The sequence below is a fragment of the Anolis sagrei genome, chromosome 2 (genome assembly GCF_037176765.1).
Source record: "Anolis sagrei isolate rAnoSag1 chromosome 2, rAnoSag1.mat, whole genome shotgun sequence".
Classification (NCBI taxonomy): Eukaryota; Metazoa; Chordata; class Lepidosauria; order Squamata; family Dactyloidae; genus Anolis; species Anolis sagrei.
In genome coordinates, this window is record NC_090022.1 from 183345369 (window position 1) to 183371011 (window position 25643).

Consider the following 25643-nt stretch of genomic DNA (forward strand, 5'->3'; position numbering starts at 1 on the left):
TGAATAAAATGGGATTTCACTTGTTATTTGCTCCTCACTTACTGCTCTCCCCTTCGTTCTTAGATTTTGTTCAAAAACTGTGATTCATCTGTAGGTGCAGCCATATCTGCGAGGTTCTCCTCCAAATATCACTTTTGTTCTTGTGTTGGGTTGAGAGGGAAAGGTTGGTCTAATAGGATGACTGCATCAGGAAGCTATTGTAGAAAACTGCCATCTTGCCCATGTCCAGGAAATGGGTGGAGGAAGCACCATCTGGGCCTATTTCCTGAGGAAAAGATTTTTGCAGAGCAGCATAGAAAACCACTTCACATAGAGTCAGCTCATTGGTTTGTGTGGCTTAGTACTGTCTATATCAGTGGCTCTCAACCTGTGGGTCTCCAGATGTTTTGGCCTTCAACTCCCAGAAATCCCAACACCTGGTAAACTGGCTGGGATTTCTGGGAGTTGTAGGCCAAAACACCTGGGGACCCACAGGTTGAGAACCACTGGTCTATATAAAGGAGGGACAAAGTATTGACCCATTGACACATGCCTTCTCCTTCAGGGGTTGTTGGATTGCAACTTCTAGCATTCCCCACCACTGTGTGTGCTGATCAGGGGCCTCATCAGATGGACAATTTTAGCATCCTAGTATGCTTCCACCCTGCTTTGAGAATAAAGCCCCATGCTGGCCATCATACGACGTCAATGTGACTTTCAGTAGGTCCTACCTCAACTAGGATGTAAACATCCTTGTATACTTCTCTCCCAACACAGGAATCGGCCCATGTGCTGACTCTAATGGAGTCAGCAAGGTTCTCGTTGGGAGGGTAACACTTCCCATGTGTAATGGGGAAAGCATTGCGACAAAGGAGCAAAACTTGGGGCAACAGATTTGCCCCACTGTCTGCGAAGCGGGATGCTTTGCTTGGCCTTTGTGATGAAGTTGCAAGACAGGTGGCATGTGGAGTTAATCAACATCTTCAGAGCTGCACATTTCTCATCCCTGCTCTGCAATGACCAACAGTCGCTCTGCAAGATTTCAGGGATCTTTTTAAGGACTTCCTGGTTGCGCTGTGGACTGAAACAAGGCCCAAGTGAAACAGAAGGAGCTGAATATGTTTGAGCTAAAAATTAAAACGCAGCTATCATGTTACATTCTAATCTTCTCTAAACTAATTAAAATGTGACATAATAGTTGCTTTTCAATATCTTTTTTTCCCTGTGTCAAGAGCAACTTGAGAAACTGCCAAGTTGTTTCTGGTGTGAGAGAATTTGCCATCTGCAAGGATGTTGCCCAGGGGGCGCCCCAATGTTTTGATGTTTTACCATCCTGTGGGAGGCCTCTCTCATGCCCCTGCATGGGGAGCTGGAGCTGATCGAGGGAGCTCATCTGCACTCTCCCCTGATTTGAACCTGCAACCTCTCATTCTTCAGTCCTGCCGGGACAAGGGTTTAACCCACTGCACCACCGGGAGCTCCTTTTCAATATCTAAAGGGATGTCATATGGAAGGTTGAAGTGAGCCTTTTTTCTACTGATCAGACCATGAACTAATGAATTGAAACTGCGAGATAAGATATTCCACCTAATCATTCTGAAGAACTTTGTGGTGGCAAATGCTGTTTGATAGCAAAGCACACTGCCTCAGTCCATGGTGATTAGTGCTTCTTTGAAGGTGTTTAAATAGAAGTTGAATGGACATCTTTCAGAGTGCTTTAATTGTTTATGCCCGTATGGCAGGAGATTTAACTAAAATGGTCCTTCCAACTCTTGATTCTATGGACTTGGGACCCTTGGCAAACAAATCAGGACCCTTCCACACAGCCATATAACCCAGGATATCAAGGCAGATAATCCACAATATCTGTTTCGAACTGGGTATCTGAGACCACACTGCCATATAATCCAGTTCAATATGGATTTTGTACAGCTATGTGTAAGGGATCTCATGTGCTCTTACTCTGAACTTTTTTCTCTTCCTCCTGTATCTCTCCTCCATACTTTATGTTCCCATTCCCAGAATGGAGAATGTGCAGAGACGTGTCCAGTTAATGTGCCTTCAAGTTGCCTCCTGGACGATGGATTTAATCCCTTTTCTTAAGACAGGGAATACTCTGACATGATTTTTGTCAGTTCCTTCGTCTGAAACACAGCCTACAGAACCTAGTATTTTATGCTGGTCTCCAAAACCAAGTACTAAACAGATTTGACCAGGCTTGGCTTCAAAACTCAAAGGTGATCTGGCACCTTTAGAGTATTTACACCCTCCCCAGTTCACATTACATACCATCATTATCATCAAAGGCTTCAGAGGGGGCCAGATGCCTCTGTGGTGGGTTGCAAATTAACCAGCTTTGTTTAATTCTGGCTACTGATTCACCCGCCTGAGAAAGGAGCCTGGCCCCAGTTGCCTGGGGAATGGCCATGGCCTGAGGGCTGGGGCAGCCTCATTCTGTCAGATCTCTTAGGGCTCCTGGTGTGTGATGGGAAGCACAGAAACCTTGGAGATCCTCATTTATGTTGTTCCCCACTGTCCCCAGCTACATCTATGGATCTGATACGAAGTGAGTCTTCTGTGTCTTCTTCTGGATGTGATCCCCTTCAGTCCTTGCTCTTTATGTATGACTACATCCAAAGACATAATAATGCCTTGCCTTGGCAGAGAAGGATGGCAGCTCTGGCTATTAGGTTCTTTTAGTACCTGGCTATGTTGGCTGGGAAATGCAGTCTCTAAAAGTAACACTTCTAAGCTCCGAGGGTTATTTCCTTACCTTACTGTTTGGTCAGCCATCACTTGTTTCCTGTCTCCTGGGTGAATCTCATGCAATGCAAGCTGCTGCTCGAAGAATGAATCCTTGTCCAGAATTGCTGGTGTGTGACATCTCAATATCACTTTCAAAACTGAAAGTTGGTATATGAAGAATGTTTTTGAAGATGGTCTTTTGGTTTATTAGAAGTCAGCAGAGTATTCACAGGGGTTAACAAGAGAGGTCAGTGTGTTATACTTTTCCCAGCAGCTGGCCTAGGAGTAGCCACACTCCTTATATTATCATCCGGAGAACAGCTGCACCTGCACTTTGCTATGATGTCTCCACGGGGGTGTAGCTAGTTATGGAAGGACTGCCAAAGGAAAACATTGCCCTCCTAAGAGGGCAATGGAGGCGTTCTGATGTATGTCGTTCCCCACCGTCCCCAGCTACATCCATGGATCTCTTGATAATGAAGTGAGTCCTCTGTGTCTTCCTCTGGATGTGACCCCTTCAGTCCTTGCTCCTTATGTATGACTACATCCAAAGACATAATAATGCTTTGCCTGTTGCAAGCAGAAATTAAGAACTAATGGTGTATTCTGTATATTCTATTAACAAAATCTCCTATATTTGCTGTGATGCTGTCAGAATATACTGGATGAGGGCAATTACACTATGATCAGAAGCCCATTTTTACTCTGTCATGGGCCTTTCTACAAAGCCATATAATCAAGATCAGTGGTTCTCAACCTGTGGGTCCCCAGGTTTTTTGGCCTATAGCTCCCAGACATTCCAGCTAGGGACCACCAAACGCAGCGCCCAAACACAAATCAAGGAACATGAAAGGCACTGCAGACTACTTCAACCAGAGAAGTCGGCCATAGCAGAGCACCTGATGAACCAACCTGGACACAGCATTTTATTTGAGAACACAGAAATGCTGGACCACTCTCACAACCACCATGTCAGACTACACAGAGAAGCCAATGAAATACACAAGCATGTGGACAATTTCAACAGAAAGGAGGAAACCATGAAAATGAACAAAATCTGGCTACCAGTATTAAAAAAAACTCTAAAATTACAACAACACAACAACAGAGAGGAAACAAACAAGGACATCTAATCACCTCTCAACAAAAGTTTGCTCCAGGCACTGTCAGGCCATTATATGCTAATCAAGGTGGTCAGTTGAAACATTCACACCTAGCTCCAGCAGACAAGAGTCCTTTGTCCCACCGTGGTCATTCCACAGATATATAAACCCTTTTTCCTAGTTCCAACAGACCCCACTACCTCTGAGGATGCTTGCCATAGATGCAGGCGAAACGTCAGGAGAGAATGCCTCTAGACCATGGCCATATAGCCCGAAAAACCCTACAACAACCCAGCTAGATTTCCAACTGTTGGGATTTCTGGGAGTTGAAAGCCACTGATCTAGATTATAAAATCAGATAATCCACATTATCTGCTTTAAACTGGGTTATATGAGTCTACACAGACATATAATCCAGTTCAAATAAGATAATCTGGATTTTATACGACAGTGTAGAAAGAGCCTTAGACCAGCCTGCCCCATTTTCAGTTCATTTGCAATCAGGCACATCCCGTTGCAATTTCCAAGCTTGTCTTCCCTCCAACTGCCCAGTTTGGCAGACCCAACAAATGTTAAACTGTCCCACTTTTTCAGCTGCTTTTAAAATGTCTCTGTTTATTTCTCCTCTTCCCATTTTCCCATTTTGGTTTCAGAGTTTTCCCCCCAATTGCTTCAAGTAGAGTTTGAAATGCAAAAATACTATGCATTCCATTAATTCAGCAGAGGAGGTGGTGTAGCCTTGCCCTTTCGAGCAGCCTCAGACAGAAGCCAGCCAGTGCAGCCTCTCCAAGCATGCTCTTCTTCATTTGCCATCTTCACCACCCTTTGATGTTGCTTGGCCACATCTGGCCTAGTTTTCATATATGAAATATTGGAATGCAGATGCTTGACAACCTTTTCTAATGGTGGTCTGGGCTATTTAGAGGTTAGGTTGTATTGAAAAAACACACTACTTGCCAAAGATCTCTATAACCAACAACTGAACTTGTGTGTGTGTTTTGGGCTGGGGGCAGTCGGAGCTTTGGAAAGGTTGGAAGCAGAGAAGGTTCATTGAGGATAGAAGGTTTTCAGACTAATTTCTCTTAGCTATAAACCACAAGAACTTGGTTCTGCATGGCAACACTTCTTTTACTACTTAAAAGCTCAGGGTAGTTAAAATACATCATACAACAGGCTGTGGATTGCCTGTGGTGGCAGGGAGGGAACATGGGTAGTTGAATATATCTGAATATTTGTTTTGTATTTATTGGTGCACTAGCCATCCCCTGCCACGCGTTGCTGTGGCCCAGTCTGTGTATATGTGTTTTGTGTGTGTATATGTTTGTGTGTATATTTGTGTATATTTGTTTGCATATGTGTGTGTGTGTGTGTGTGTGTGTGTGTGTTTTGCACTTGCGTTGTAATGTACTTTTTGGTTTTTTAGCTTTTTATATCCCTTCTGCTGTGTTTTTTTTTTTAGTGTTTTTATGAGTGATAGTCACTCACTGGCCTGATAAGTGTATTGTGTCCACATTTGGTGTCAATTTGTCCTGTGGTTTTTGAGTTATGTTAATCCCACAAACAAACATTACATTTTTATTTATATAGATTGTAATTATGTTTTTAATCAGCTTGTAGAATCTAAATTCTGTTTGTTCCAATGTGATTTACCATAGTTTTTCACCAAGAGCGTCTTCTGTTTGCACAAAGAAGGTGTGTGAATTCAGTGACTAAATAGGTGGTTCTCAACCAGTCCCAGGTGTTTTGGCCAGATGCTTAAAATATAGACCTAGGTAAGGACTGCCTACATCAGTGGTTCTCAACCTGTGGGTCCCCAGATGTTTTGGCCTACAACTCCCAGAAATCCCAGCCAGTTTACCAGCTGTTTGGATTTCTGGGAGTTGAAGGCCAAAACATCTGGGGACCCACAGGTTGAGAACCACTGGCCTAAATCAATCCATCTGTGTGGCACATTCAGCTGTGACTGTGTGGGCATAGTGTGGCTTCCAGAAAGTTGTTTGGCTGCATCTTCCATCATCAATAGTCAGCATAGTCAATAGTAAAGAATGATGGGAGGTAGAGTCCAACAACATCTGGAGGGCCACATTTTTCTCATTCTTAATCTCTTGACAATCATGACTCTCTCTACCAGGTCTAAGCAGAAAGCATTGTTGGTACAGTGCTCTCTGAAACCCCATGCATTGTAAAACAATCCTATCCATCAGATTCCACCCACAGCTTAAAGACTGACGGCTTCCCAGCCCATTTTGTGGCCAATGTGTTTCCTGCTACCGTTATCACCTGTAATGCCATCGCTTCCTGTGTACTTCTGAGTAAAGCTTTTTGGATGGAGCCAGGGAGCCTGACGATTAAGAGAATAGCAGGATGCAGCACTATCAATGTGGGCTGGGGAGTCAAAAGGTGAGTGCTTGTTTGGAAACTCAGTTTGGTTTCACTCAAGCTATGATAGCAGAAAACTATAGAGCCAGTCTGGATGGAAGGATGTATTGCTTCCTGGTTTTTTAGGAGCACAAGAAAACAACCTCTACAGTAATCATCCCCAAACTGGTATTCTCCAAATCTTTGGGTGTATAAATCCCATCAGGCCCAGCTAGAACTCATGGGCAAAGCTCATTGGAATTGTAGTTCAGCACATCTGTGGAGGGGTGCTGTGTTGCAGGACTCTGAAAATATTTGCATCAGGAAGGGGTTTGCAGATTGGCTCAGGCATTGAATGTAAAAGATCCCAGGTTTAGCATTCAATTTAAAAGCAGTAGGAGAAAGAATTTTTTTATTTATTTTAAACATTTATATTCCACCCTTCTCACCCCGCAGGGGACTCAGAGCGGAGCACAACATATAAACGGCAAACATTCAATGCCGACACATAAAACCACAAATATATACCAACATTAAAATCACTGTATTGTTGAGGTCACTACCTCTGAGGATGCTTGCCATAGGTGCAGGCAAAACGTCAGGAGAGATTGCCTCTAGAAAATGGCCATACAGCCCGAAAAAACCAACAATCCATTAAAATCACTTATATCTACATTAAAATCAGTTGCTTAAAAACTATCTCAGGACATTAAAATCAGTTGCTTAAAAACCATCTCAGGACACATCTCAGGCTGTGGGTCCAAAGGCTTGGACCCACAGCCAGGTCTTCACTATCCTTCTGAAGGACAGGAAGAAGGGGTCTGATCTAATATTGCCAGGAAGGGAGTTCCATAATTGGAGGGGGGGGGGCACTGAGAAGGCCCTGTCTCACGTCCCCTCCAAATGCACCTGTGATGGTGATGGGACCAAGAGCAGGGCCTCCCCAGAAGGTCTTAGTTTCCACAGTGGTTCATAAAGGGAGGTGCGTTTGGACAGGTAAACTGGGCCGGGGCTGTTTAGGGCTTTATAGGCCAAAGCCAGCACTTTGAATTGTGCCCGGTAGCAAACAGGCAGCTGTTTGCTGTAACGTATATAGCCTTTGCCAGAGATGCTATAGATCTGCTATCAGGAGAAAAAACAAATATTTTTGTGAATTTGATTATTTGCAGATTTGATTGAGTGTTCTTTCGAGCAACTTCTACGTCATCAATGTGACTCTCCTCCAGTTAACTTCCACAATGAAGGACCTGGAGATTCTCCAGAAAGACACTTCACTAGGTGTGTGTTGGTCCTCCAGTGCAATTCTGTGGTTAGCTTCAGATGGAAGTTGACTATAGAGTTGCACTGGAGGACCTAGAGATTTCTAGAGAGGTGTTCTCTCATGTTAAAAAAACCCATAGCAATTTGTTTTTCACTTTTATCTGTGTATTGTGCCCCTAACATCAGCAAATGTGGACGGTTTGGTAGTGATATAATACAGCTTCCAATATTTTCTGCTGGCCTAGGCTAGGGCATGAACTAATTGAGTCAAATTAGAGGAAAAGAGAATCTGTCTAAACATTTCGAAGAATTTCTGTACTGAAATAGCTGCTGGATAGCTGAATAGGTTACCTCTAAGGATGGCAGACTCTCCTGTGGAGATCTTTATACACTAGTTGGATGGGCATCATTTATGAGTGTTTCCGTTGTATATTCATATGTGGCAGGAGGTTGGCTTATGTGGCCCTTGTGATTCCTTCCTCCTCTAAGATTCTTCTCATGAAATAGTCAATTTTTAGTTACAGATGTTTTGGCAGCCTGGAAGACTACAGCAGGAGCTAATCCAACAACAACTTCTCCCTAGTGCTTGTAGGGAAGATGTATTATGTGGACTATATTGTCTTCTGGAGGAACTGCAAAGTGATGTATGGAAGATAAATTTTGCAATATTTTATCCAGCTGATCTTCTAATGAGTTCATGGCCATGCAAATTGCTTACACGTGTCTATTTGTTTCTTACTCTATGAAGTTGTATAGGCTAGGAAGGAAAGAGTGACTTAAGCACACCCAGTGAACACCACAACTGGGGAGTTGAGCCAGATCTTTATTCTTTTACTCCTGTAGCAATGAATGAGAGATTCTGAGTTGTGGCTTCCTCAATTGAGTCTATCCAGCTGCATTTGTGCTTTTCTGTTGCCTTACACTTAATTGAGCATTGTTGTCTTTTGCTATGAGTCATGCATCATGAATCATTTTACTGTTACAACACCTGAAAAGTCATAAAAGGGTCATAAACAAATTAATAAAATGTCTATATAAAACAAGTTATAACAAAATCAAAACTTCGCAGGTGTTCATTGACACACCAACTTAATCCAGTCTTTTGAAAACTAGTCTAGCCCCCAAATACCTTGTTAACATGGGACATGTTTCTATTCATACTGTGGTACATCTGTGAGACATAGGAATGCCATCATTCAGCAGTAGCCCAGAGAACTCCTTTCCCTAAAATAGTTTTAGTCCCAGGTATGATAACTTCAGCCTAATACCTTGAAGGCAACAGATCTTATCTGATCTTGGAAGCTAAGCAGGTCAGCCCCAATGGGTCGTTGGAGGAAGAAACCCCCAGGTTCTGTAGGGTATATATCAGAGAAAGAAATTAGTAAAACCACTAATGAGTATTCCTTAGCTAAGAAAGCTCTGTGAAATGAATGGTGTCACCATAAGTCAACAGGTATCTTAGGACCCTTCCACACAGCTGAATAAAATTTCACATTATCTGCTTTGAACTGGACTATATGGCAGTGTGGACTCAGATAACCCAGTTCAAAGCAGATATAGTGAGATATTCTGCCTTGATATTCTGGGTTATAAGGTTGTGGAGAAGAGCCCTTGGAAGCAAACACATTAAGGGTTCAATAAGTCATCAATGACTTGAAGGCATACAACAACAACAAATGGTAAACTGAGTATGAACTACATGCAGCATGCCTCATAGTTGTGAGAATTTGTTTGTCTGCTTTATATACTCCAGGAGGTACTGATCTTCATAACAGATGTGTTATTATACTCTAGTTGTGTTCTCTGTCTTTCTGTCTATATCATTTTAAAGGTATCTTATCTGGTGGAGCACAAAGGAGTGTCTGCCCATGTATCCCATAGAGACTATATTGATGATGTAGTCAGAAAGCTCTATTGCTGGGACAAGTTATAAGTGAAATGGGGAGTCTCTTAGCCCCCTTCCACACAGCTGTATAAAATCTACATTGAACTGAATTATATGGAATGTGGACTCAGATTTGTTGTTCATTCGTTCAATCGTCGCCGACTCTTCGTGACCTCATGGACCAGCCCACGCCAGAGCTCCCTGTCAGCCGTCACCACCCCCAGCTCCTTCAAGGTCAGTCCAGTCACTTCAAGGATGCCATCCATCCATCTTGCCCTTGGTTGGCCCCTCTTCCTTTTGCCTTCCACCTTCCCCAGCATAATTGTCTTCTCCAGGCTTTGCTGTCTCCTCATGATGTGGCCAAAGTACTTCAACTTTGTCTCTAGTATCCTTCCCTCCAATGAGCAGTCAGGCTTTATTTCCTGGAGGATGGACTGGTTGGATCTTCTCGCAGTCCAAGGCACTCTCAGCATTTTCCTCCAGCACCACAGCTCAAAAGCATCTATCTTCCTAAATAGACCAGTACAACCAGAGATATGTGGACTCAGATAACCCAGTTCAAAGCAGATATTGTGAATTATCTGCCTTGATATTCTGGGTTATATGACTGTATGGAAAGGCCCTTAGAAAGCCCTCTTGGTAGACAGAAGAGGAACCAATATAGAGGGTGTAGTTAGGATCAGCCTAAGGCATTGGACTTCCTAAGACAATGGACAAGATGGCATCACCCTCTTCTGTTCTGGAAATTAGTGTTACTTCCAAACCGGAAATGAGAATCTTCCTGTTGAAGTTGACCATAAGGTGTTTTTCAATTACTTTTTGTCCACTTTGGTGGCAGGTGAGTGTGTGATCCTCACAAAATCATAAAAACAGAAGGTTGTCTAGTACATCATCTGGTTTCTCCACAATAGTCCACCAGACCTGCAAGCTGGATGCAACCTGAATACCCTTCCTTTGCTATAGTATCCCAACTGCAGCTAGTAAACATTGGTAGGTTTATGTTCTTGGTGCTTGTTGTTTGAGATTAATAAGGCATAGATCAGATCTGAGAGACTTGTATCCCCTCCAGATTTTGCTGAACTCCCATTTCCCAGTCTAGCCAAGAGCCAAGAACAGTGAATCGGTAGTTTGTTAACCCTTGAGAACTGTAGTTGTTTCAGCCTTTCACACTTTGTGTCTCAGGGCTTGGCCCTTTGCAACCCTGCTGGTCTTGTTGGGGTGTAACCATAGTCAGGGTAGAAGGGTGATGGGGTTTTCTGTTCCAACACCTCTGCTGTATCTGATCGAAATATTTTGGCTTTCCAAGACAGAGTAAACAGTGAGTACATGATAACTCATACAGCCTCAAAATTCAGACAGCACAACTGATTTGCAGATAAATTGCTTTCTTTGCCTAATGGCAGGCCAGAGAGCAGGTTGTCCTGATGAGCAATGCTGATGGAAACAAACAGCACAGTTTCTATTTGTAAACATTTCAATTTTTTGCATCCTGAGGGTGCCATAGAGTTAATAGTCCAAAGAGCACGGGTTACATAACTGAATTGAGGGTTTTTTTCCTCTCCTTGTTTTTTTTGTGGAGCAGTCTAAGCCTTAGAGCTGGTGCACACATGCCTTTGCCAATACTTTGATCATTTGCTGCTTTATTGCTTAAAATGAACAACTCATAGCTGTCTGCTCACCCACATAAACTGTGATGACTCAAACTCAACGTGAGTAGGGACTTGGGTTGTTCGATTGAAAACAACTCCTGTTCTTTTAATGAGGTCATTTCGACAGGTGATGTTTGTCATTCAGACAGCAAACCTTACTGTTGCATAACCATTAAAGGTATTAGAGTCTCTCCAGTTTTTACTCCGGCAACCCTAATGGGGACTAATGGGAGCAAACAATGCTGGGCTTTCTGCCATGTTTGTTCTGGCTGATTTTATCAGCTGATGCTCTATATGAGATGGGAGGTTTTTGGAAGTATCAGGGGGTTCAGCACTTAGAAGCTAAATTCTAGAGCCGCGGTTCTCAACCTGTGGGTTCCCAGGTGTTTTGACTTCCAACTCCCAGAAATCCTGGCCAATTTAGGATTTCTGGGAGTTGAAGGCCAAAACATCTGGAGACCCACGGGTTGAGAAACACTGGTCTAAAGGGACCAGGACTGATCCAAAATAATTTGGTCCTTCAGACAGAGCAGCAAGTGGCATGCCTGAGTGTGTTTACTCAGGTAATGGGTAGGGAACATGTGATCTTCCAAGTGTTGATGGACTGTAACTCCCAGCACCCTTAGCCAGCATACCCAGTGGTAAAGAATGCTGGGAGTTCCCATCTGACAAAATCTAGACTCAGGACCATGCATTTCCTACCTCTGACCCATACTATACCCAAACCCAGCCAAGTATGACAACATGAGGCAATAATAATTCAAAAATAAAATAAGTACCGTCGGTGACGAACGATGTGCAACTTTTTGTGCCATTGCAAATCTTCCATTTGAAACAGCTGCCTGACTCTGCCTAACATTAGGGCCAGTCCTGGGTTTGATCTGACTGGCTGATGGAGCTGCATCAAACATTTCTGAAGCATTACATTGATGCCTTCATTGCTACCAAGCTTAATTCAAATGGCTGATGTGCACCAGCAAAGCATTAGATATTTGGAAAACAAGGAGCACATCCTCCCATACCAATTCAAATAGGCATTAGATAATCAGAAGAGGCTCTTTTGTCATGTTTCATCATTTGGCAAAGCATTCACCTTCACCATTAGGCAAAGCATTCACCTGACATAAGGCCTTTCTTTCTGTATGACCAGTACCTGTTCTATGTTCTTTTCAGTGTCAGCACAAGATGCTTAAGTCTCAGCTACTTGTCATGGAAAGTTTGGGCAGTTGTGCCTTTCATGTTTGAAGTACAGTACGCACCCTTAATTCATGGTTTCCTTTACAAGCAGTTGCCGACTTCCAAACAATTCATAGTTAAGACAACAGGAAATGAGAGAAATCTACCCCTAGGAAGAGAAATTCATCCTTGAAAGAGTTATCATGGGGAAAAGGTGTCTCCACTGAAGCTTCATCACCAGTTCTTGCTTCCACAACAAGCCGTTTTTTTTTTCAAAATCCAATTATCATGAGGACAGAAAGTGAGGTGAAATCTTCAGACAGCAAAAGCAACTCCACAGGGATATTAATCCTTCCTTATGCTATCCAAAGATAGACAGACAGACAGATAGATGGCTGGAGTTGCACTTAAAAATGTACATGTTTTGACTTACAAACAAATTAAACTTAAGAACAAACCTACAGAACCTATCTTGATCGTAACTTTGGGGCTGCCTGTATATGCAATTGGCAAAATATAGCCTCCCTTGAAATTTCCTAGGTCCTCCAGCATTATTCTATGGTATCTTTCAGCCAGAAGTAATTTTTACAATAATACCCATGGTTTTGTGTATACTTGCAAAGGGCTGGAATGGATTTCCTGCAGATGTAGGAGTCATACTGTATGGATTTGTTAGGTGTTTTTTTTATGGTGCTTTTTTTCTGTAAAAACAAATCAAATGACGTGCAGTTTACAACCTTAACAAAAATACTTTAAAAGTGAATTGGACCTCTAGTCAAATTGCCGACAACACAGCTGTTTGCTTACACTATCTAACTCCCCAAAATGGGAAAAGAAGTGAAGATGAACTTTATTGTATGTCCACTTGCCTCTCTTGGTGCCAGGAAGATGATCTGGAGCAAGGACTTGTCTCTGTAAACAAAGATTAGATAAAAAGCCTTAGATCCGAGAGGCTTATCCTGCCTACCTGTGGAAACATTCACAGAGTGGTTGGGTGGAAGGCTTTGAGGAGGACAGGTGCAAGTATTTCAAAAGACGGGGAAATACACTCAAACCCCAGGTCCTAATTCTTGATGTAATTTTGTTTATATGTTTTCTCGCTAGCATTGAATGCTTGCCTTATATGTTGGAAACCGTCCTGAGTCCCTTCGGGGAAATAAGGCAGCCTACAAATAATAATAATAATAATAATTATTATTATTATTATTATTATTATTATTATTAGAAACGCAACAAGATGAGTCCACAGCAGACAAGAGCACTCTGCTGGCTGTTATATTGGATCACACGTCGGACACTTCCCAAGTGTCTAGGACTATGTGATGTATCGGTGAATAATGCGTGCAGATCCCAGGAGGGTGTCCTTTTGGAACTGGCAGATGGTAATTTCATCAACGCCGATTGTGTTTAAGTGCAGGCCAAGGTCTTTAGGCACTGCACCCAGTGTGCCAATCACCACTGGGACCACCTTGACTGGCTTGTGCCAGAGTCTTTGCATTTGATCTTTAAATCCTCATATTGTGTCAACTTTTCCAGTTGTTTCTCTTCAATCCTGCTGTCACTTGGGATTGTCACATTGACAGTCCATACTTGGTTTTTTCACACGATTGTGAGGTCAGGAGTATTGTGCTCCAAAACTCTGTCAGTCTGAATTCAGAAGTCCCAGAGTAGCTTGGCGTGTTCATTTTCTGTAACTTTTTCAGGCTTGTGATCCCACCAGTTCTTTGCCGCAGGCAGATGGTAGTTGTGGCACAAGTTCCAATGAATCATCTGAGCAATGTTGTTATGCCTCTGCTTGTAGTCTGTCTGCATGATCTTCTTGCAGTAGCTGAGGATGTGATGTCTTGTTTCATTATTTATTATTTATTTATTGTTATAATTATAATAATTATATTATATATTATAATTATAATAATTATTTGTATTATTATTATTATTATTATTATTATTTCACATATGGTGTAGAGATTTGAGGCGTAGATTGGAACTGGGGAGATCCAGGTTCATATATATCCCCTTTGAGTGTTGCAATTTACTTGGTAATCATGGGCATCTGAACTTGCTCAGCTTGTCTTATTCACAGGGCTGTTTTGAGGATAAAGTGGGGGAAGAAGAGAATCACATTCCCACCCTGAGCGAACAGATAGAAAAGAGGAATATAGAAATAGCAAAGAACTATGTTCAGGATACGGATTTTAATGCCTTTCAGAAGAAAGCTCCTAGTTTCCAGTGGGGTTGGTTCATGTTACAAATCTGCACACAGGTTTGATAGTGACTACAGCAAAGGTTTCTCAAATTCTCCTAACAATTAAACATCTCCAGATATTGATGTTTTTCAGGCCAAGACGAAGACACAGTACAGACCTAATCTTCCTTTTAAAAAATCCTTTCCACCCAAGCTCCTGTAGCTTATTCTCTCTGATGTGGTAACTGTGAAATGAACAACCTGTCGACCTAAGGCTGTTTTGGATTGCATGTCCCACAAATTCTAACCCATAAATCAGTGGAGAAAGATAATGGGATTTTGTAGCCCAAAACAGGCAATATCTATAAGTAGTTTGTGACTGAAGCAAAGGGAAGTTCCCCAAATTTTGGGGAACTTCCCTTTGTCCATGAACTGCTGCTTTCATTCCATTCTTGCTTTTCAAGTTTCAAGATGTTTCAGTTGGTTCTCAGTGGTGTGAGTTTCTCCATTGAAGTTTGAAGTAGATATTCTTTTGACAGATTTGTCCTTTTCCCGGTAGCTATGGCCTCAGTCCCTGCAGAGTTTGAAAGGGAAGATGGGTTGGTTTAGCATAGATCACTTTTTGTGTCGCCTTCTCCATGGGAGGCATTTGTTTGCAGCCAGGAGGCTGCTATGGAGGCTATTCTTGCCTGTCTTACCCGCACAACTATCCCCTCATCTTGATATTGATATTATGGGTCTCTCTCCATTGCCACTATTGGATATTTTAAGCTCTTTCCCAGGCTGGTGGGCCCCAGGAGGGGTAGACTCAAAGCTTGCTTGCAGCTGCTGAACTACACACCTGGCTCGTCCGCACAAGGGCCCTTTTGTCCTGCACCAGGGAGCTGTGTTAAAAAGATGGGGAAAGGTTTGGGAGGCTGGTGGGATCTGGGGAACAGAGAGGAGAGCAAACAAGAGTGGATGTGCTTCTAAGCTACAGTCCCATGCTTCCCACCCATCCCAAATATGAGAGATGAAAATTGGAGTCACAGGTTGTGTTGTGGTGGTTTTGTGTGTGTCAGGAGCAACTTGAGAAACTGCAAGTTGCTTCTGGTGTGAGATAATTGGCCGTCTGCAAGGACATTGCCCAGGGGATGCCCAGATGTTTTGATTTTTTACCATCCTTGTGGGAGCCTTCACTTGTGTCCCTGCATGGGGAGCTGGAGCTGACAGAGGGAGCTCATCCGTGCTTTCCCCGGATTTGAACCTGTGACCTGTTGGTCTCCAGTCCTGCTAGTCACAATGTCTATATATTGCCTCTAGTATCAAAGGCATGCCTTGGAAAGCAGATGCTTGGGAATGTGAGCTGGAGGGTGCTATTTTGCTATATCCTGCATGTGATCTTCCAATGGACAGCTGGTTTGGTATACAGGGAAACAGGATGCCAGAGCACATGGACCTCTGGTCTGATCCAACATGCCTCTTTTTCTTTCCTTAATCCTCCCCTGCATTTAGAAAGTTAACCTGCTCTGAAAACAGGACACGGAGAACAGCAATTAAAAGGCCAAACTAAAACATTTCTACTTCTCTATTTGTAGGGAGTGAGTAGGTGGTATTTCAAGGAGGGGGCTATTCTAATTGTGAAATCTATTATCTGCCATTTGAAGTGCTACAGCCCTTCTTGACACCTCCGTCTATATCCCATGTTAACTGACTCCCTAAGTCAGCATTTCTCAACCTGGGGGTCCTCCAAAAACCCCATACTGCCCACCACCCAAGTGAGGGCTTTCATACAGGGACCATTAAGTCCTAGATTTTATGTGTTTCCTCCACCACAGACATCCCAGTGTTTCCTATTCTCTCCATTGGTGCGGAATTTGCATGACCCCGCCCACTGCCTCTCCCTTAAGTCCTTGCCTATTCTTTTCTATGGCACACAGCAAACAGAGGAATTGATCAGCAACTGAACATACTAGAGAGGTTTGGGGAGACTTGTAGGAGTTGTAGGTACTGGGATGTATAGATAACCTGCAATATAAGAGCATTCTGAACTCCACCAATGATGGACTTGGAACTAACTTGGCACATAGAGCCCCCATGACCAGCAAAAAATACTGGAGGCCTTTGGGGAAAATTCACCCTGATTTGGGTGAGTTGTAGTTCACCTTCATCCAGAGAGCGTTGTGAACCCAAACACTAATAGATTTGGACCAAACTTGGCACACATACCTGAATTTGATTACTGGAGCGGTTTGGGGGGGGGGGACTGAACTTCCTTTCTGGGAGTTGTAGTTCACCCACAACCAGAGTAATGGTGACCTCCACTGATGATGGACCTGGACCAAACTTAGCATGACTAACTCAACTTACTGGAGGGGTTTGAGGGGACTGACTCGCCATAGTGGGAGCTGTAGCATACCCTACAGCCAGAGAGCGCACTGAACCCCACCAGTAATGCATCTAGAGCAAACTTGCCCAACATAACAAACTTTAAGTACTGATGGAGTTTCTCAGGATTAGTCTGACATGATGTGAGTTCACCCACAACCTTATGCATTTTGTACAATTAAAAAATGACTTTTTCAAATAACCCAGGCAATGCTGGGTACCCAAGCTAGTAGATATATAAAACGATGGAAATGTGTGACTGCATCTTTCTGTTTGTTTGATTTAGAAAAGTAGATTTCCGGGGGGGGGGGGGGGGAGCATTTTTTTCTGAAAGGGGGGCAGTAGGCCAAATAAGTTTGGGAACCTCTGTTTTAGACTGACTTCGTGTTCTCTAAAATCTTCCTCCTTGCAGCATCAGTGTTCTTGTTGGAGCCCCAAAAGACGATACAAACCAGATAGACGTAACGGAGGGAGGTGCTGTCTACTACTGTCCCTGGCATCTTGGCCATAGCAGCTGTACACCCATTGAATTTGGCAGCAGCAAAGGTAAGAGGAAAGAAATACTGACAGTGAGAGCAAACTGGCCAGTAGTCCAACTTTCTTCCCAGATTTGGAGTCTTGACTTCCAGTTTTACTTCTAGACTACACTTTCCATACTTCTGCTTTCTTTTGATCTTGGAGTTCTTTTAATGCAGTGGTTCCCGACCTTTTTTTGTCCAGGGGCCACTTTGACCAGTAACCACTCTCCAACATTAGTACCAAAAGGGTTACGAATCAATTTTTGGTTATTTGGGGTGCTGATTCAGAAAATTGCATTGGATAGAGCACATCAGCTCTAGTTTCTGATACAGAATATTTGCCATCCAGTAGTCGTCATCTGCTCGCCCACAGAAAACCACACTTAATAAGCCTCGACACTATAAGAGGTTTTCGCGAGACCAGTTGCTCTCGTTGCAACAGTGTAGTAATGGTGAGGCTGTGGACCATATTTTAGTTCTTGTGGACCACTGGTGGTCCATGAACCACAAGTTTGGGATCACTGGTCTAATAGCATACCTTTTTTAACATAGCACAAACAGATGGGGTGGACTAATGATCCTTTAAATAAGGGGATCTTAAACATTTTCAGTCGCAGAGCATTTTTTGAAGCAAAGGTTTCTTGTGGAGGCCCAATAAATGTTTATATTATATTATATTATATGTAACGTATATATACATGGGCAAACTTTTTGACACATTCTGTTATAAAATTTGACAGAAGGGCCAGGCCACTGGCAGATGGATGGAGAGTGTTTGTGTGAACTAATTGAAAAAAACATGAAGAAATTCTTATGCACACTGCACATATCTTTTTTGCAGTACAAAAAAAAAAAAGGAAAGGAAAGAAAGAACAATACATATTTAAAATACAGAACAATTTTAACCAATATAAACTTAACAGTATTTCAGTGGAAGACCCCAGGGGCTATCCAGCCCAACCCCCTTCTGCCATGCCTTTGTAATTATTATTATTATTATTATTGTTGTTGTTGTTGTTGTTGTTGTTGAAGAGAAACAACTGGAAAAGCTGACACGATATGAGGAGTTAAAGATCGAACTGCAAAGAATCTGGCAAAAGCCAGTAAAGGTGGTCCCAGTGGTGATTGGCACACTGGGTGCAGTGCCTAAAGACCTTGGCCTGCACTTAAACAGTATCAGGGCTGACAAAATTACCATCTGTCAACTGCAAAAGGCCACCCTACTCAGATCTGCATGCATCACACAGTCCTAGACACTTGGGAAGTGCCCATGTGATCCAATAGAAAAGCCAGAATAGTGATTTTGTTTATGGTGTACTAATCTTGTTGTATTTCAAATAACAACAACAACAATAATAGCAGAAACTCCAGGGGTTATCCAGTTCATCTCCCTTCTGTCATGCAGGAAAAGCACAATTAAAGCACACCAGCATATGGTCATCCAGACTTTGTTGTAATAATAATAATAATAATTATTATTATTATTATTAATAATAATAATAATAATAGTAGTAGCAACCTCAGGGGCCCTGAGTGGTGGGAAGGAAATGGGGTTTTGGAAGCAAGGAAGGGCTCCATGGAGCACACTTTGAGAACCACTGCTGTAAGTTATTAGCTCCTGGCGGTGATGGGAAATTCAGTCCAACACACTGAGAGGGTGCTGGCTTGGAGATTGTGAGAGATCACTTCTATGTGTGACGACCCTGAAATACCTTGTATTAATCTGGGAATATTTTGTCCTTTCAAATGAGAAAAATACATATACACACAGACAACACTCTGACCCTCAGATGTCTCCTCCTGGCTCCGAGAAGTGAGGACAGACCGTGAAATCGAGCATTCAAGACTATGGAGCCATGGTAGTTAAAGTGCCTCGGAGCTGACGTAACTCTGCAGTGTAAATACACTTGTAGTTCTGCCAATGGTCTGCTCTTAAAGCAAAAACATTGATAATTGCCGGCTGAGACCATGAGGCACTCTGTGTGGTGGGAAAAAGGAAAGGGTCCAGCCTCTTGCCTCTCCCACGTGCTTCAAGAGGGCCTGCGTCCTTGTCTGGCTGCCCTGGCATTGGGTTTCCCCTCCTTGGCTCCTGGCCGTAAACTTGGCTTGGACGGGACCCAGTGGAGCCGGGCCAGAGAGAGTTTCCTTGCCTCCACGGAGAGCAAAGATCACATTCCAGTCTGAGAGCAGGATGGAGAGAGCTGGTGTTTTGTGCCGTCTGCATCTGGTTGACTGGGTTTTAGATGGCTGGTCCTGTGTTGCTTTCTCTGTTTTGACAGTCAAGACAACACAGAACTTTTGTTGGGCCAGCTCATCTTTTAAAACCTCTCTGTAATTGATCGTTGTATATCTACACTTGGGGCGTGCTGTTTTACATAAAGTTGCTCAGTGCAAAAGAAATGCACTGTCTCAAGACTGAAATTGGATTAATTGCTTTGGGGGCTCTTAAAACTTAATAAGCATGCCTTGGAAGAAGGTTTAGGAATGTTTCAGCCAGAACAAACAAGAAAAGCAAGTTGGTGAAGTGTTGGTTTTTTAAAAAATCGTATATAAAGTCCTCTTTTTTATAGTCCTTGAAAGGTAGAGAATGGAGTGAGCAAAATGGGCTGAACATATTATAACTGGAACCAGATGAAAACATGGGAAAACATATTAAGTAAAGAACTCGGTTCTTTTTTCTTTCTTTTAAATAAAAATTTGTCTTAGCTTGTGATTTTCTGCCCACCGGAGAAAGCACCACCTCTTCCATTTGGTACTATGAGATGCTTGCCTTCGATGGGTCTTGAGTGGAGTCATTTTTAATGGGTTTATAACAAGATTTGTTTGCTTTTTGCAATATACAAAAATCAAGTTTCAAGTTTATTCTATGCTTTTTTGTTGTTGTTGTGTCAGGAGCAACTTGAGAAACTGCAAGTTGCTTCTGGTGTGAGAAAATTGGCCGTCTGCAAGGACGTTGCCCAGGGGACACCTGGATGTTTTGATGTTTTTACCATCCTTGTGGGAGGTTTCTCTCATGTCCCCACATGAAGAGCTGGAGCTGTTAGTGGGAGCTCATCTGCACTCTCCCCAGATTCGAACCTGTGACTTGTTGGTCTTCAGTCCTGCTGGCACAGGGGTTTAACCCACTGCGCCACCGGGGGCTCCCAGTTTAACCCACTGTGTCACCATAGGTCTTTCACATATAAGCCAAATAAATACATGAAAACCAGATTATTAAATACAATATACAAAAAAGGGAGAGTTGTTAGTGGGATTTATTTATTTATTTATTTTTGCTTTGTTATGGCGGGATACCATTTTCTGTAAAACATCCATGGATTGGCTGCGATTCTGTAAAGGAGCTGGATTTCCAAATTAGAGAAATACATTCATTGATTGTATAAAGACACTGGATAAACACAATGGAGATGTCTTAGAATCATAGAGTTGGAAGAGACCTCATGGGCCATCCAGTCCAACCCCCTGCCAAGAAGCAGGAATATTGCATTCAAATCACCCCTGACAGATGGCCATCCAGCCTCTGTTTAAAAGCTTCCAAAGAAGGAGCCTCCACCACACTCCAGGACAGAGAGTTCCACTGCTGAACAGTTCTCACAGTCAGGAAGTTCTTCCTAATGTTCAGATGGAATCTCCTTGTTTCATTTTCATTCAATTTTATTGCTTTTTACAATAATCTTGTTAAGGAAGATGAGGTGGATATACAATCATCCCTCCACATTAATAGTTTTGATTTTTGTGGATTTGGTCATTCACAGATAGGGTTTAACATTATATCCCTAGGAATCTCAAAGTCCTCTAGTTGGCTGTATAGTCAACTTCCTTCAGTCATGCTGGAGGACCTAGAGGTTTCTAGACAGAACATCTCTTGATGAATCTCTAAGTCCTCTAATGCAATTTTGTGGTCAGCTTCCAGTCATGCTGGGAGACCTAGACATTTCTAGAGAACTGTTCTCTCAGGTAAAAGTATTAGCCATGTATTTTATTCATAGTTTCACTAGATCCTAACCACAGGGAACTAGGAGGGTTGACTGCATACTTTCTCGCCTCCTGCCTTTATCTTTTCAGAAGGCATGCAAGGTAGGTTATGTCATGAGAGAATACTATAGTGTCCTTGAAAAGATACTCTGTAACTAGATAAATAAAACACTCTGATAAATACATTAGCCCTGGGTCATCTGGCAAGTTTCACAGAAACAGGAGATTTAAAGAGCTGGGTATGTTTAGCCTGTAGAAAAGAAGGTTGAGAGGAGGCATAGGGCCCTTCCACACAGCCATATAACCCAGAATATCAAGGCAGAAAATTCCACAGTATCTGCTTTGAACTGGATTATCTGAGTCCACACTGCCATCTATTCCAGTTCAAAAGCAAAGGGGCCATAATCAACATGTTTAAATATCTGGAAGGTTGCCATAAGGAGAAGGGAGCAAGTTTTTTTTCTGCTTCCCTGGAGACTAGGGACATGGGTAAAATTGCCTGCTTTACCTCGGTTCAGGGCCAGAGCCCGACAGATCCCATGAGATAACTTTGACTACACTTTTTACACTTTTAGATTTGCTCGTATGTCCTTCCATAAACGCCACTATCATCTTTTCGTCCATGTTCCAGCATTATTTCCAATTTTAATTTTACATTTGGCCTTCCCACAGTTTTAATTGTATGTTGTCTTATTGATAATGTTATATATTATTGTCTATGTTTTTTATTTTAATTGCTTGTATTGTTGTGATTATTGCTTGTATTGTTGTGATTATTGCTTGTATTGTTGTGTTTGGGCTCAGCCTCATGTAAGCCTCACCAAGTCCCTTGGGGAGATGGTAGCGGGGTACAAATAAAGTGTTGTTATTATTTTTATTATTTGGTGCACTTCCCTCGGGGCTCCATTCCTGAAGTGAGCTGAAACTGTGGTAAGAGGCAGTTGTAAGAACATGGGCTGTTCTCATCAAGAAGAACAGGAGGAAGTCAGGTAGCAACGTTTCCTCCTGTGGGATGCGGTAAGGGGCGATACGGATCACGGGACAACAAGCTCCCTAAACAGGATTTGCCATGATCCATGGAAAATCCCACACAATTTTGACCTCAGTTGGATGAGGTTCTCGGACCTGGAGAAATGGGTTCAAATTACAGGACAGGAAATTCCACTTGAACATTACGAAAAATTATAGAATTAGAAGGTCATTAGCCATCTCTGTTCAATAGTACAATGGCTCAGGATTCTATAGCATTAAGACACGGTTGTTAAGGGGACATCAAACTACATGTAGATGTACCCACTGAGGTTCACAGCAAAGATCCATTGAGGAGTGTCCAAGGTTCCTGAGCTTGGCAGGTAGCAGTTAGTGCTGACCAATGACTTTGCCGAATTCAATACATTTAATTATTAAAGGATAATAAAACCTTATGAAGACTGTAAAACAATGAGAGACAACTTTATTCCTTGTGTGGTGTAACTATTTTAGTTACTTTTGTAGGTATAGGAATGGATACCTTCACTGCTCAGGTGTGTTTTGTACTGCGCACTAGCATCTTGTTACCGTTTCCTTCTCTCTTTTAAACAATTATTTATTTATTTATGCTATTTCTATCCCGTCCATTTCAGCCCGAAGGCAACTCAGGGCGGCATACAGAGTCAGCACAATTCAATGCCATATATAAAATACATACATTAATAAAAAGAAGAAGAAAAGAAAAAGAAACATTACAGTACATTTAAAATCATAAAAACAATGAACAATAAAAAAATTAAAAACTATATATTTTCATTCAAATCCTCATCTGTTCCATCGTCCTGGCTGTTCCTGGGTCATTTTCCAATTCAAGTTTGTCTGTTTATGCTGAGGTTCCGAAAGCTTGCTCAAAGAGCCAAGTTTTCACTCTTTTTCGAAAAGTCAGGATGAGGGGGCCGAGCTAATATTCCTGGGCAGGGAGTTCCACAGCTGAGGGGTCACCACAGAGAAGGCCCTGTCTCTCCTCCCCGCCAAACGTGCTTGTGAAGCAGGCGAGATCGAGAGCAGAGCCTCCTCCGACGATCTCAAGTTCCTGGTGGGTTCATAGGAAGAGATGCGTTGGGATAGATAAGCTGGGCCAGAACCGTTTAGGGCTTTTAAACATTCTCTCTTTCTCTCTCTCTCTCTCTGTCTCTGTGTGTGTCTTAAATAACAAGAAAGTGCTACTTTAGCAATGTAACTATATTGGTAATTAATTGCATTGAAGGGTCCTTATCACTGCAATCTGCAACAGTAAACATTTTTTTTTAAATAGTGGTTTTCTGTATAACACTGTAAAGTTTCCTGTATCACATATTTTTATAGCATATGGACTGGGGTAATTCAGTATATTTACTTTTAGAGTGTGTTTATTTTTTTCTACATGAACTGCTAATTGGAAAAACCAGGGAATCAGGGAAAACAACAAATTTCTGACCTTTCGTCACACTAACATAAAGCTACCCCAGGGTTTCCAAACCACCCAGTGGGTTTCCAAGGTTAAACCGGGATTCATACCCTAGTCTCCGGAGTCATAGTTCAGCACTCAGACTATGACTCTGGAGACTAGGGTATGAATCCAGGCAAGTGAAGGGACTTTATACATTTCTTTTAGCAAAATTACATTTTTGGAAGGTTGTGTGGTTTTTTCCCTCCCTTTTTTTGTATATCTCTTTCTTCCCCATCAAATGGTTACAGCAGACAATCTAGAGTTGTAGGGGATGGAAGACAATGCGATATTGTATTTTTTTTTCTTTAAGTAAACAGGAAAGGAATTTTTGAATATTGATCACAGCACTGTTTTTGGTTCTCTGAAGTCACAAACCAGAGCGATAGTTTATTTTCTAGGCACTGATACAAATTAAATCAGGCAGATGGGGAAAATATCCATCTGGACCCATATTGTATTTTTGGAAGTCCCTTCACAGAAAGTGTTGGAAAGGCCAGAATTCTCTAGAAATAGTTTGTGAGTTTACACCTGCTCTCAAGTAGAGGCCTGGGCTCATTGCCCAATGTTGTGGTTTTGAGGGAAAGAAAAGTTGCTGTTGCAGGATCCCGTGATGCAGTGCAATATCCCATTGGATCCCTGCCTTGAGCAGCTGGGATATTTAGCGGCCTTGCCTAGAGCAGAGCTAGCAGGCTAGAGGTGCCTCTTCGGGTCTGGAGTTAAACCAAAGGCAACAATTTATAGCCTGAGATCTGGGCCAGCATTTCCCAAACTCTTGACAGCTGAGACGCTTACTCTCACCCCCATCTGAATTCAATGTGGAGGCCCATGTCTCAAAATATTTACTTTTAGAGTGTGTTTATTTTTTTCTGCACGAACTGCTAATTGGAAAAACCAAGGATGCCACAGGCTGATTCTTTCAAAGGACAGGTAATCCTGATCCAACTTGGAAATGGAAAGGATCTGTTCATATTTGTTGTAAAGACGTGGCTAAATTTCCAAGACCCCCTATGGGAGGCTGTGGCAAGGTCAGAGTAGGGTAAACCACTAATGTGTCCCAGAATGCAATTTACAAATTGTCAGTTAAGGCCGCATATAGGAGAAAAGCCAGCAGAGACGTGGAAAGTATTAAAAGTGTGTGAGGTGGTCTAATGGTGGTAAGGAAAGCAGTATGCAAAGTAATGTTACACGAGGCAGTGGTGCAATGATGCCAAGGTTCCCTTGAGCATTTTTATTTATTTTGTGTCAAAAACACTGCATAAATAAGTATACAACTGATAAAATAGAAGAAGCACAAGCAGCTAAATAATTTTAGTCCAAAAATGATTTAGAAACCACAGTTTTGCCTCTGTGCATGAGGCAGGGCATTGTGGACAAGCATACAGATGCAAAGTTGTTGGTTCTGCTACACAGTCGCACAAGGTGGAGGACTCTTTTAGGTAGTGCCATTTTCGAGCTAAGATCTGATGATGATGATGATGATGATGATGATGATGATGATTATTATTATTATTATTATTATTGCATATTTTGACATCATCTGTCACCCACTCCTTGGACTCCCATGGTTCCTTATTGAGTTTCGCTGCAGTCCTCAACTATGGTGAAGGTATAAGCCATCCATCATTTAAGCCAGAGGTGTCAATTTGATTTTCATCAAGGGCCACATCAAACTTATGGTTGCCTTCAAAGAGCCGTTGTATTCATGGGTGAAGAATCTGTGAATACAGAGGGTCAATTATAATTCTTTTACATTGTGGTCAGTGCTGTTTAGTTTTTACCCAGTTTTGGACTCCAGATGTTATAGAATCACATCTCCCATCACTTTTCAACCATGCAGACTGGGGATGCTAGGAATTGCAATCCAGCAGCACATATGGCCCCGAGGTTGGGAAAACATTCAAAGACATTTTCAAATCAGACATCATACCTATAAGCTTTGTATCTAAATTCAAACCCACTCTCCTGACTAAACAGAACAAACTGTA

At 42.3% G+C, this 25643-nt stretch overlaps 1 protein-coding gene across 1 annotated transcript in view; it reads left to right on the forward strand.

The window, feature by feature from the left end:
• Positions 1-25643, forward strand: part of ITGA5 (integrin subunit alpha 5) — a 112136-nt gene that overhangs the window by 23568 nt on the left and 62925 nt on the right. Inside the window, exon 2 of the mRNA XM_060763032.2 lies at positions 17120-17253. Within this exon, the coding sequence (XP_060619015.2) occupies positions 17120-17253 (134 nt within the window). The remainder of the gene's footprint in view (positions 1-17119; positions 17254-25643) is intronic.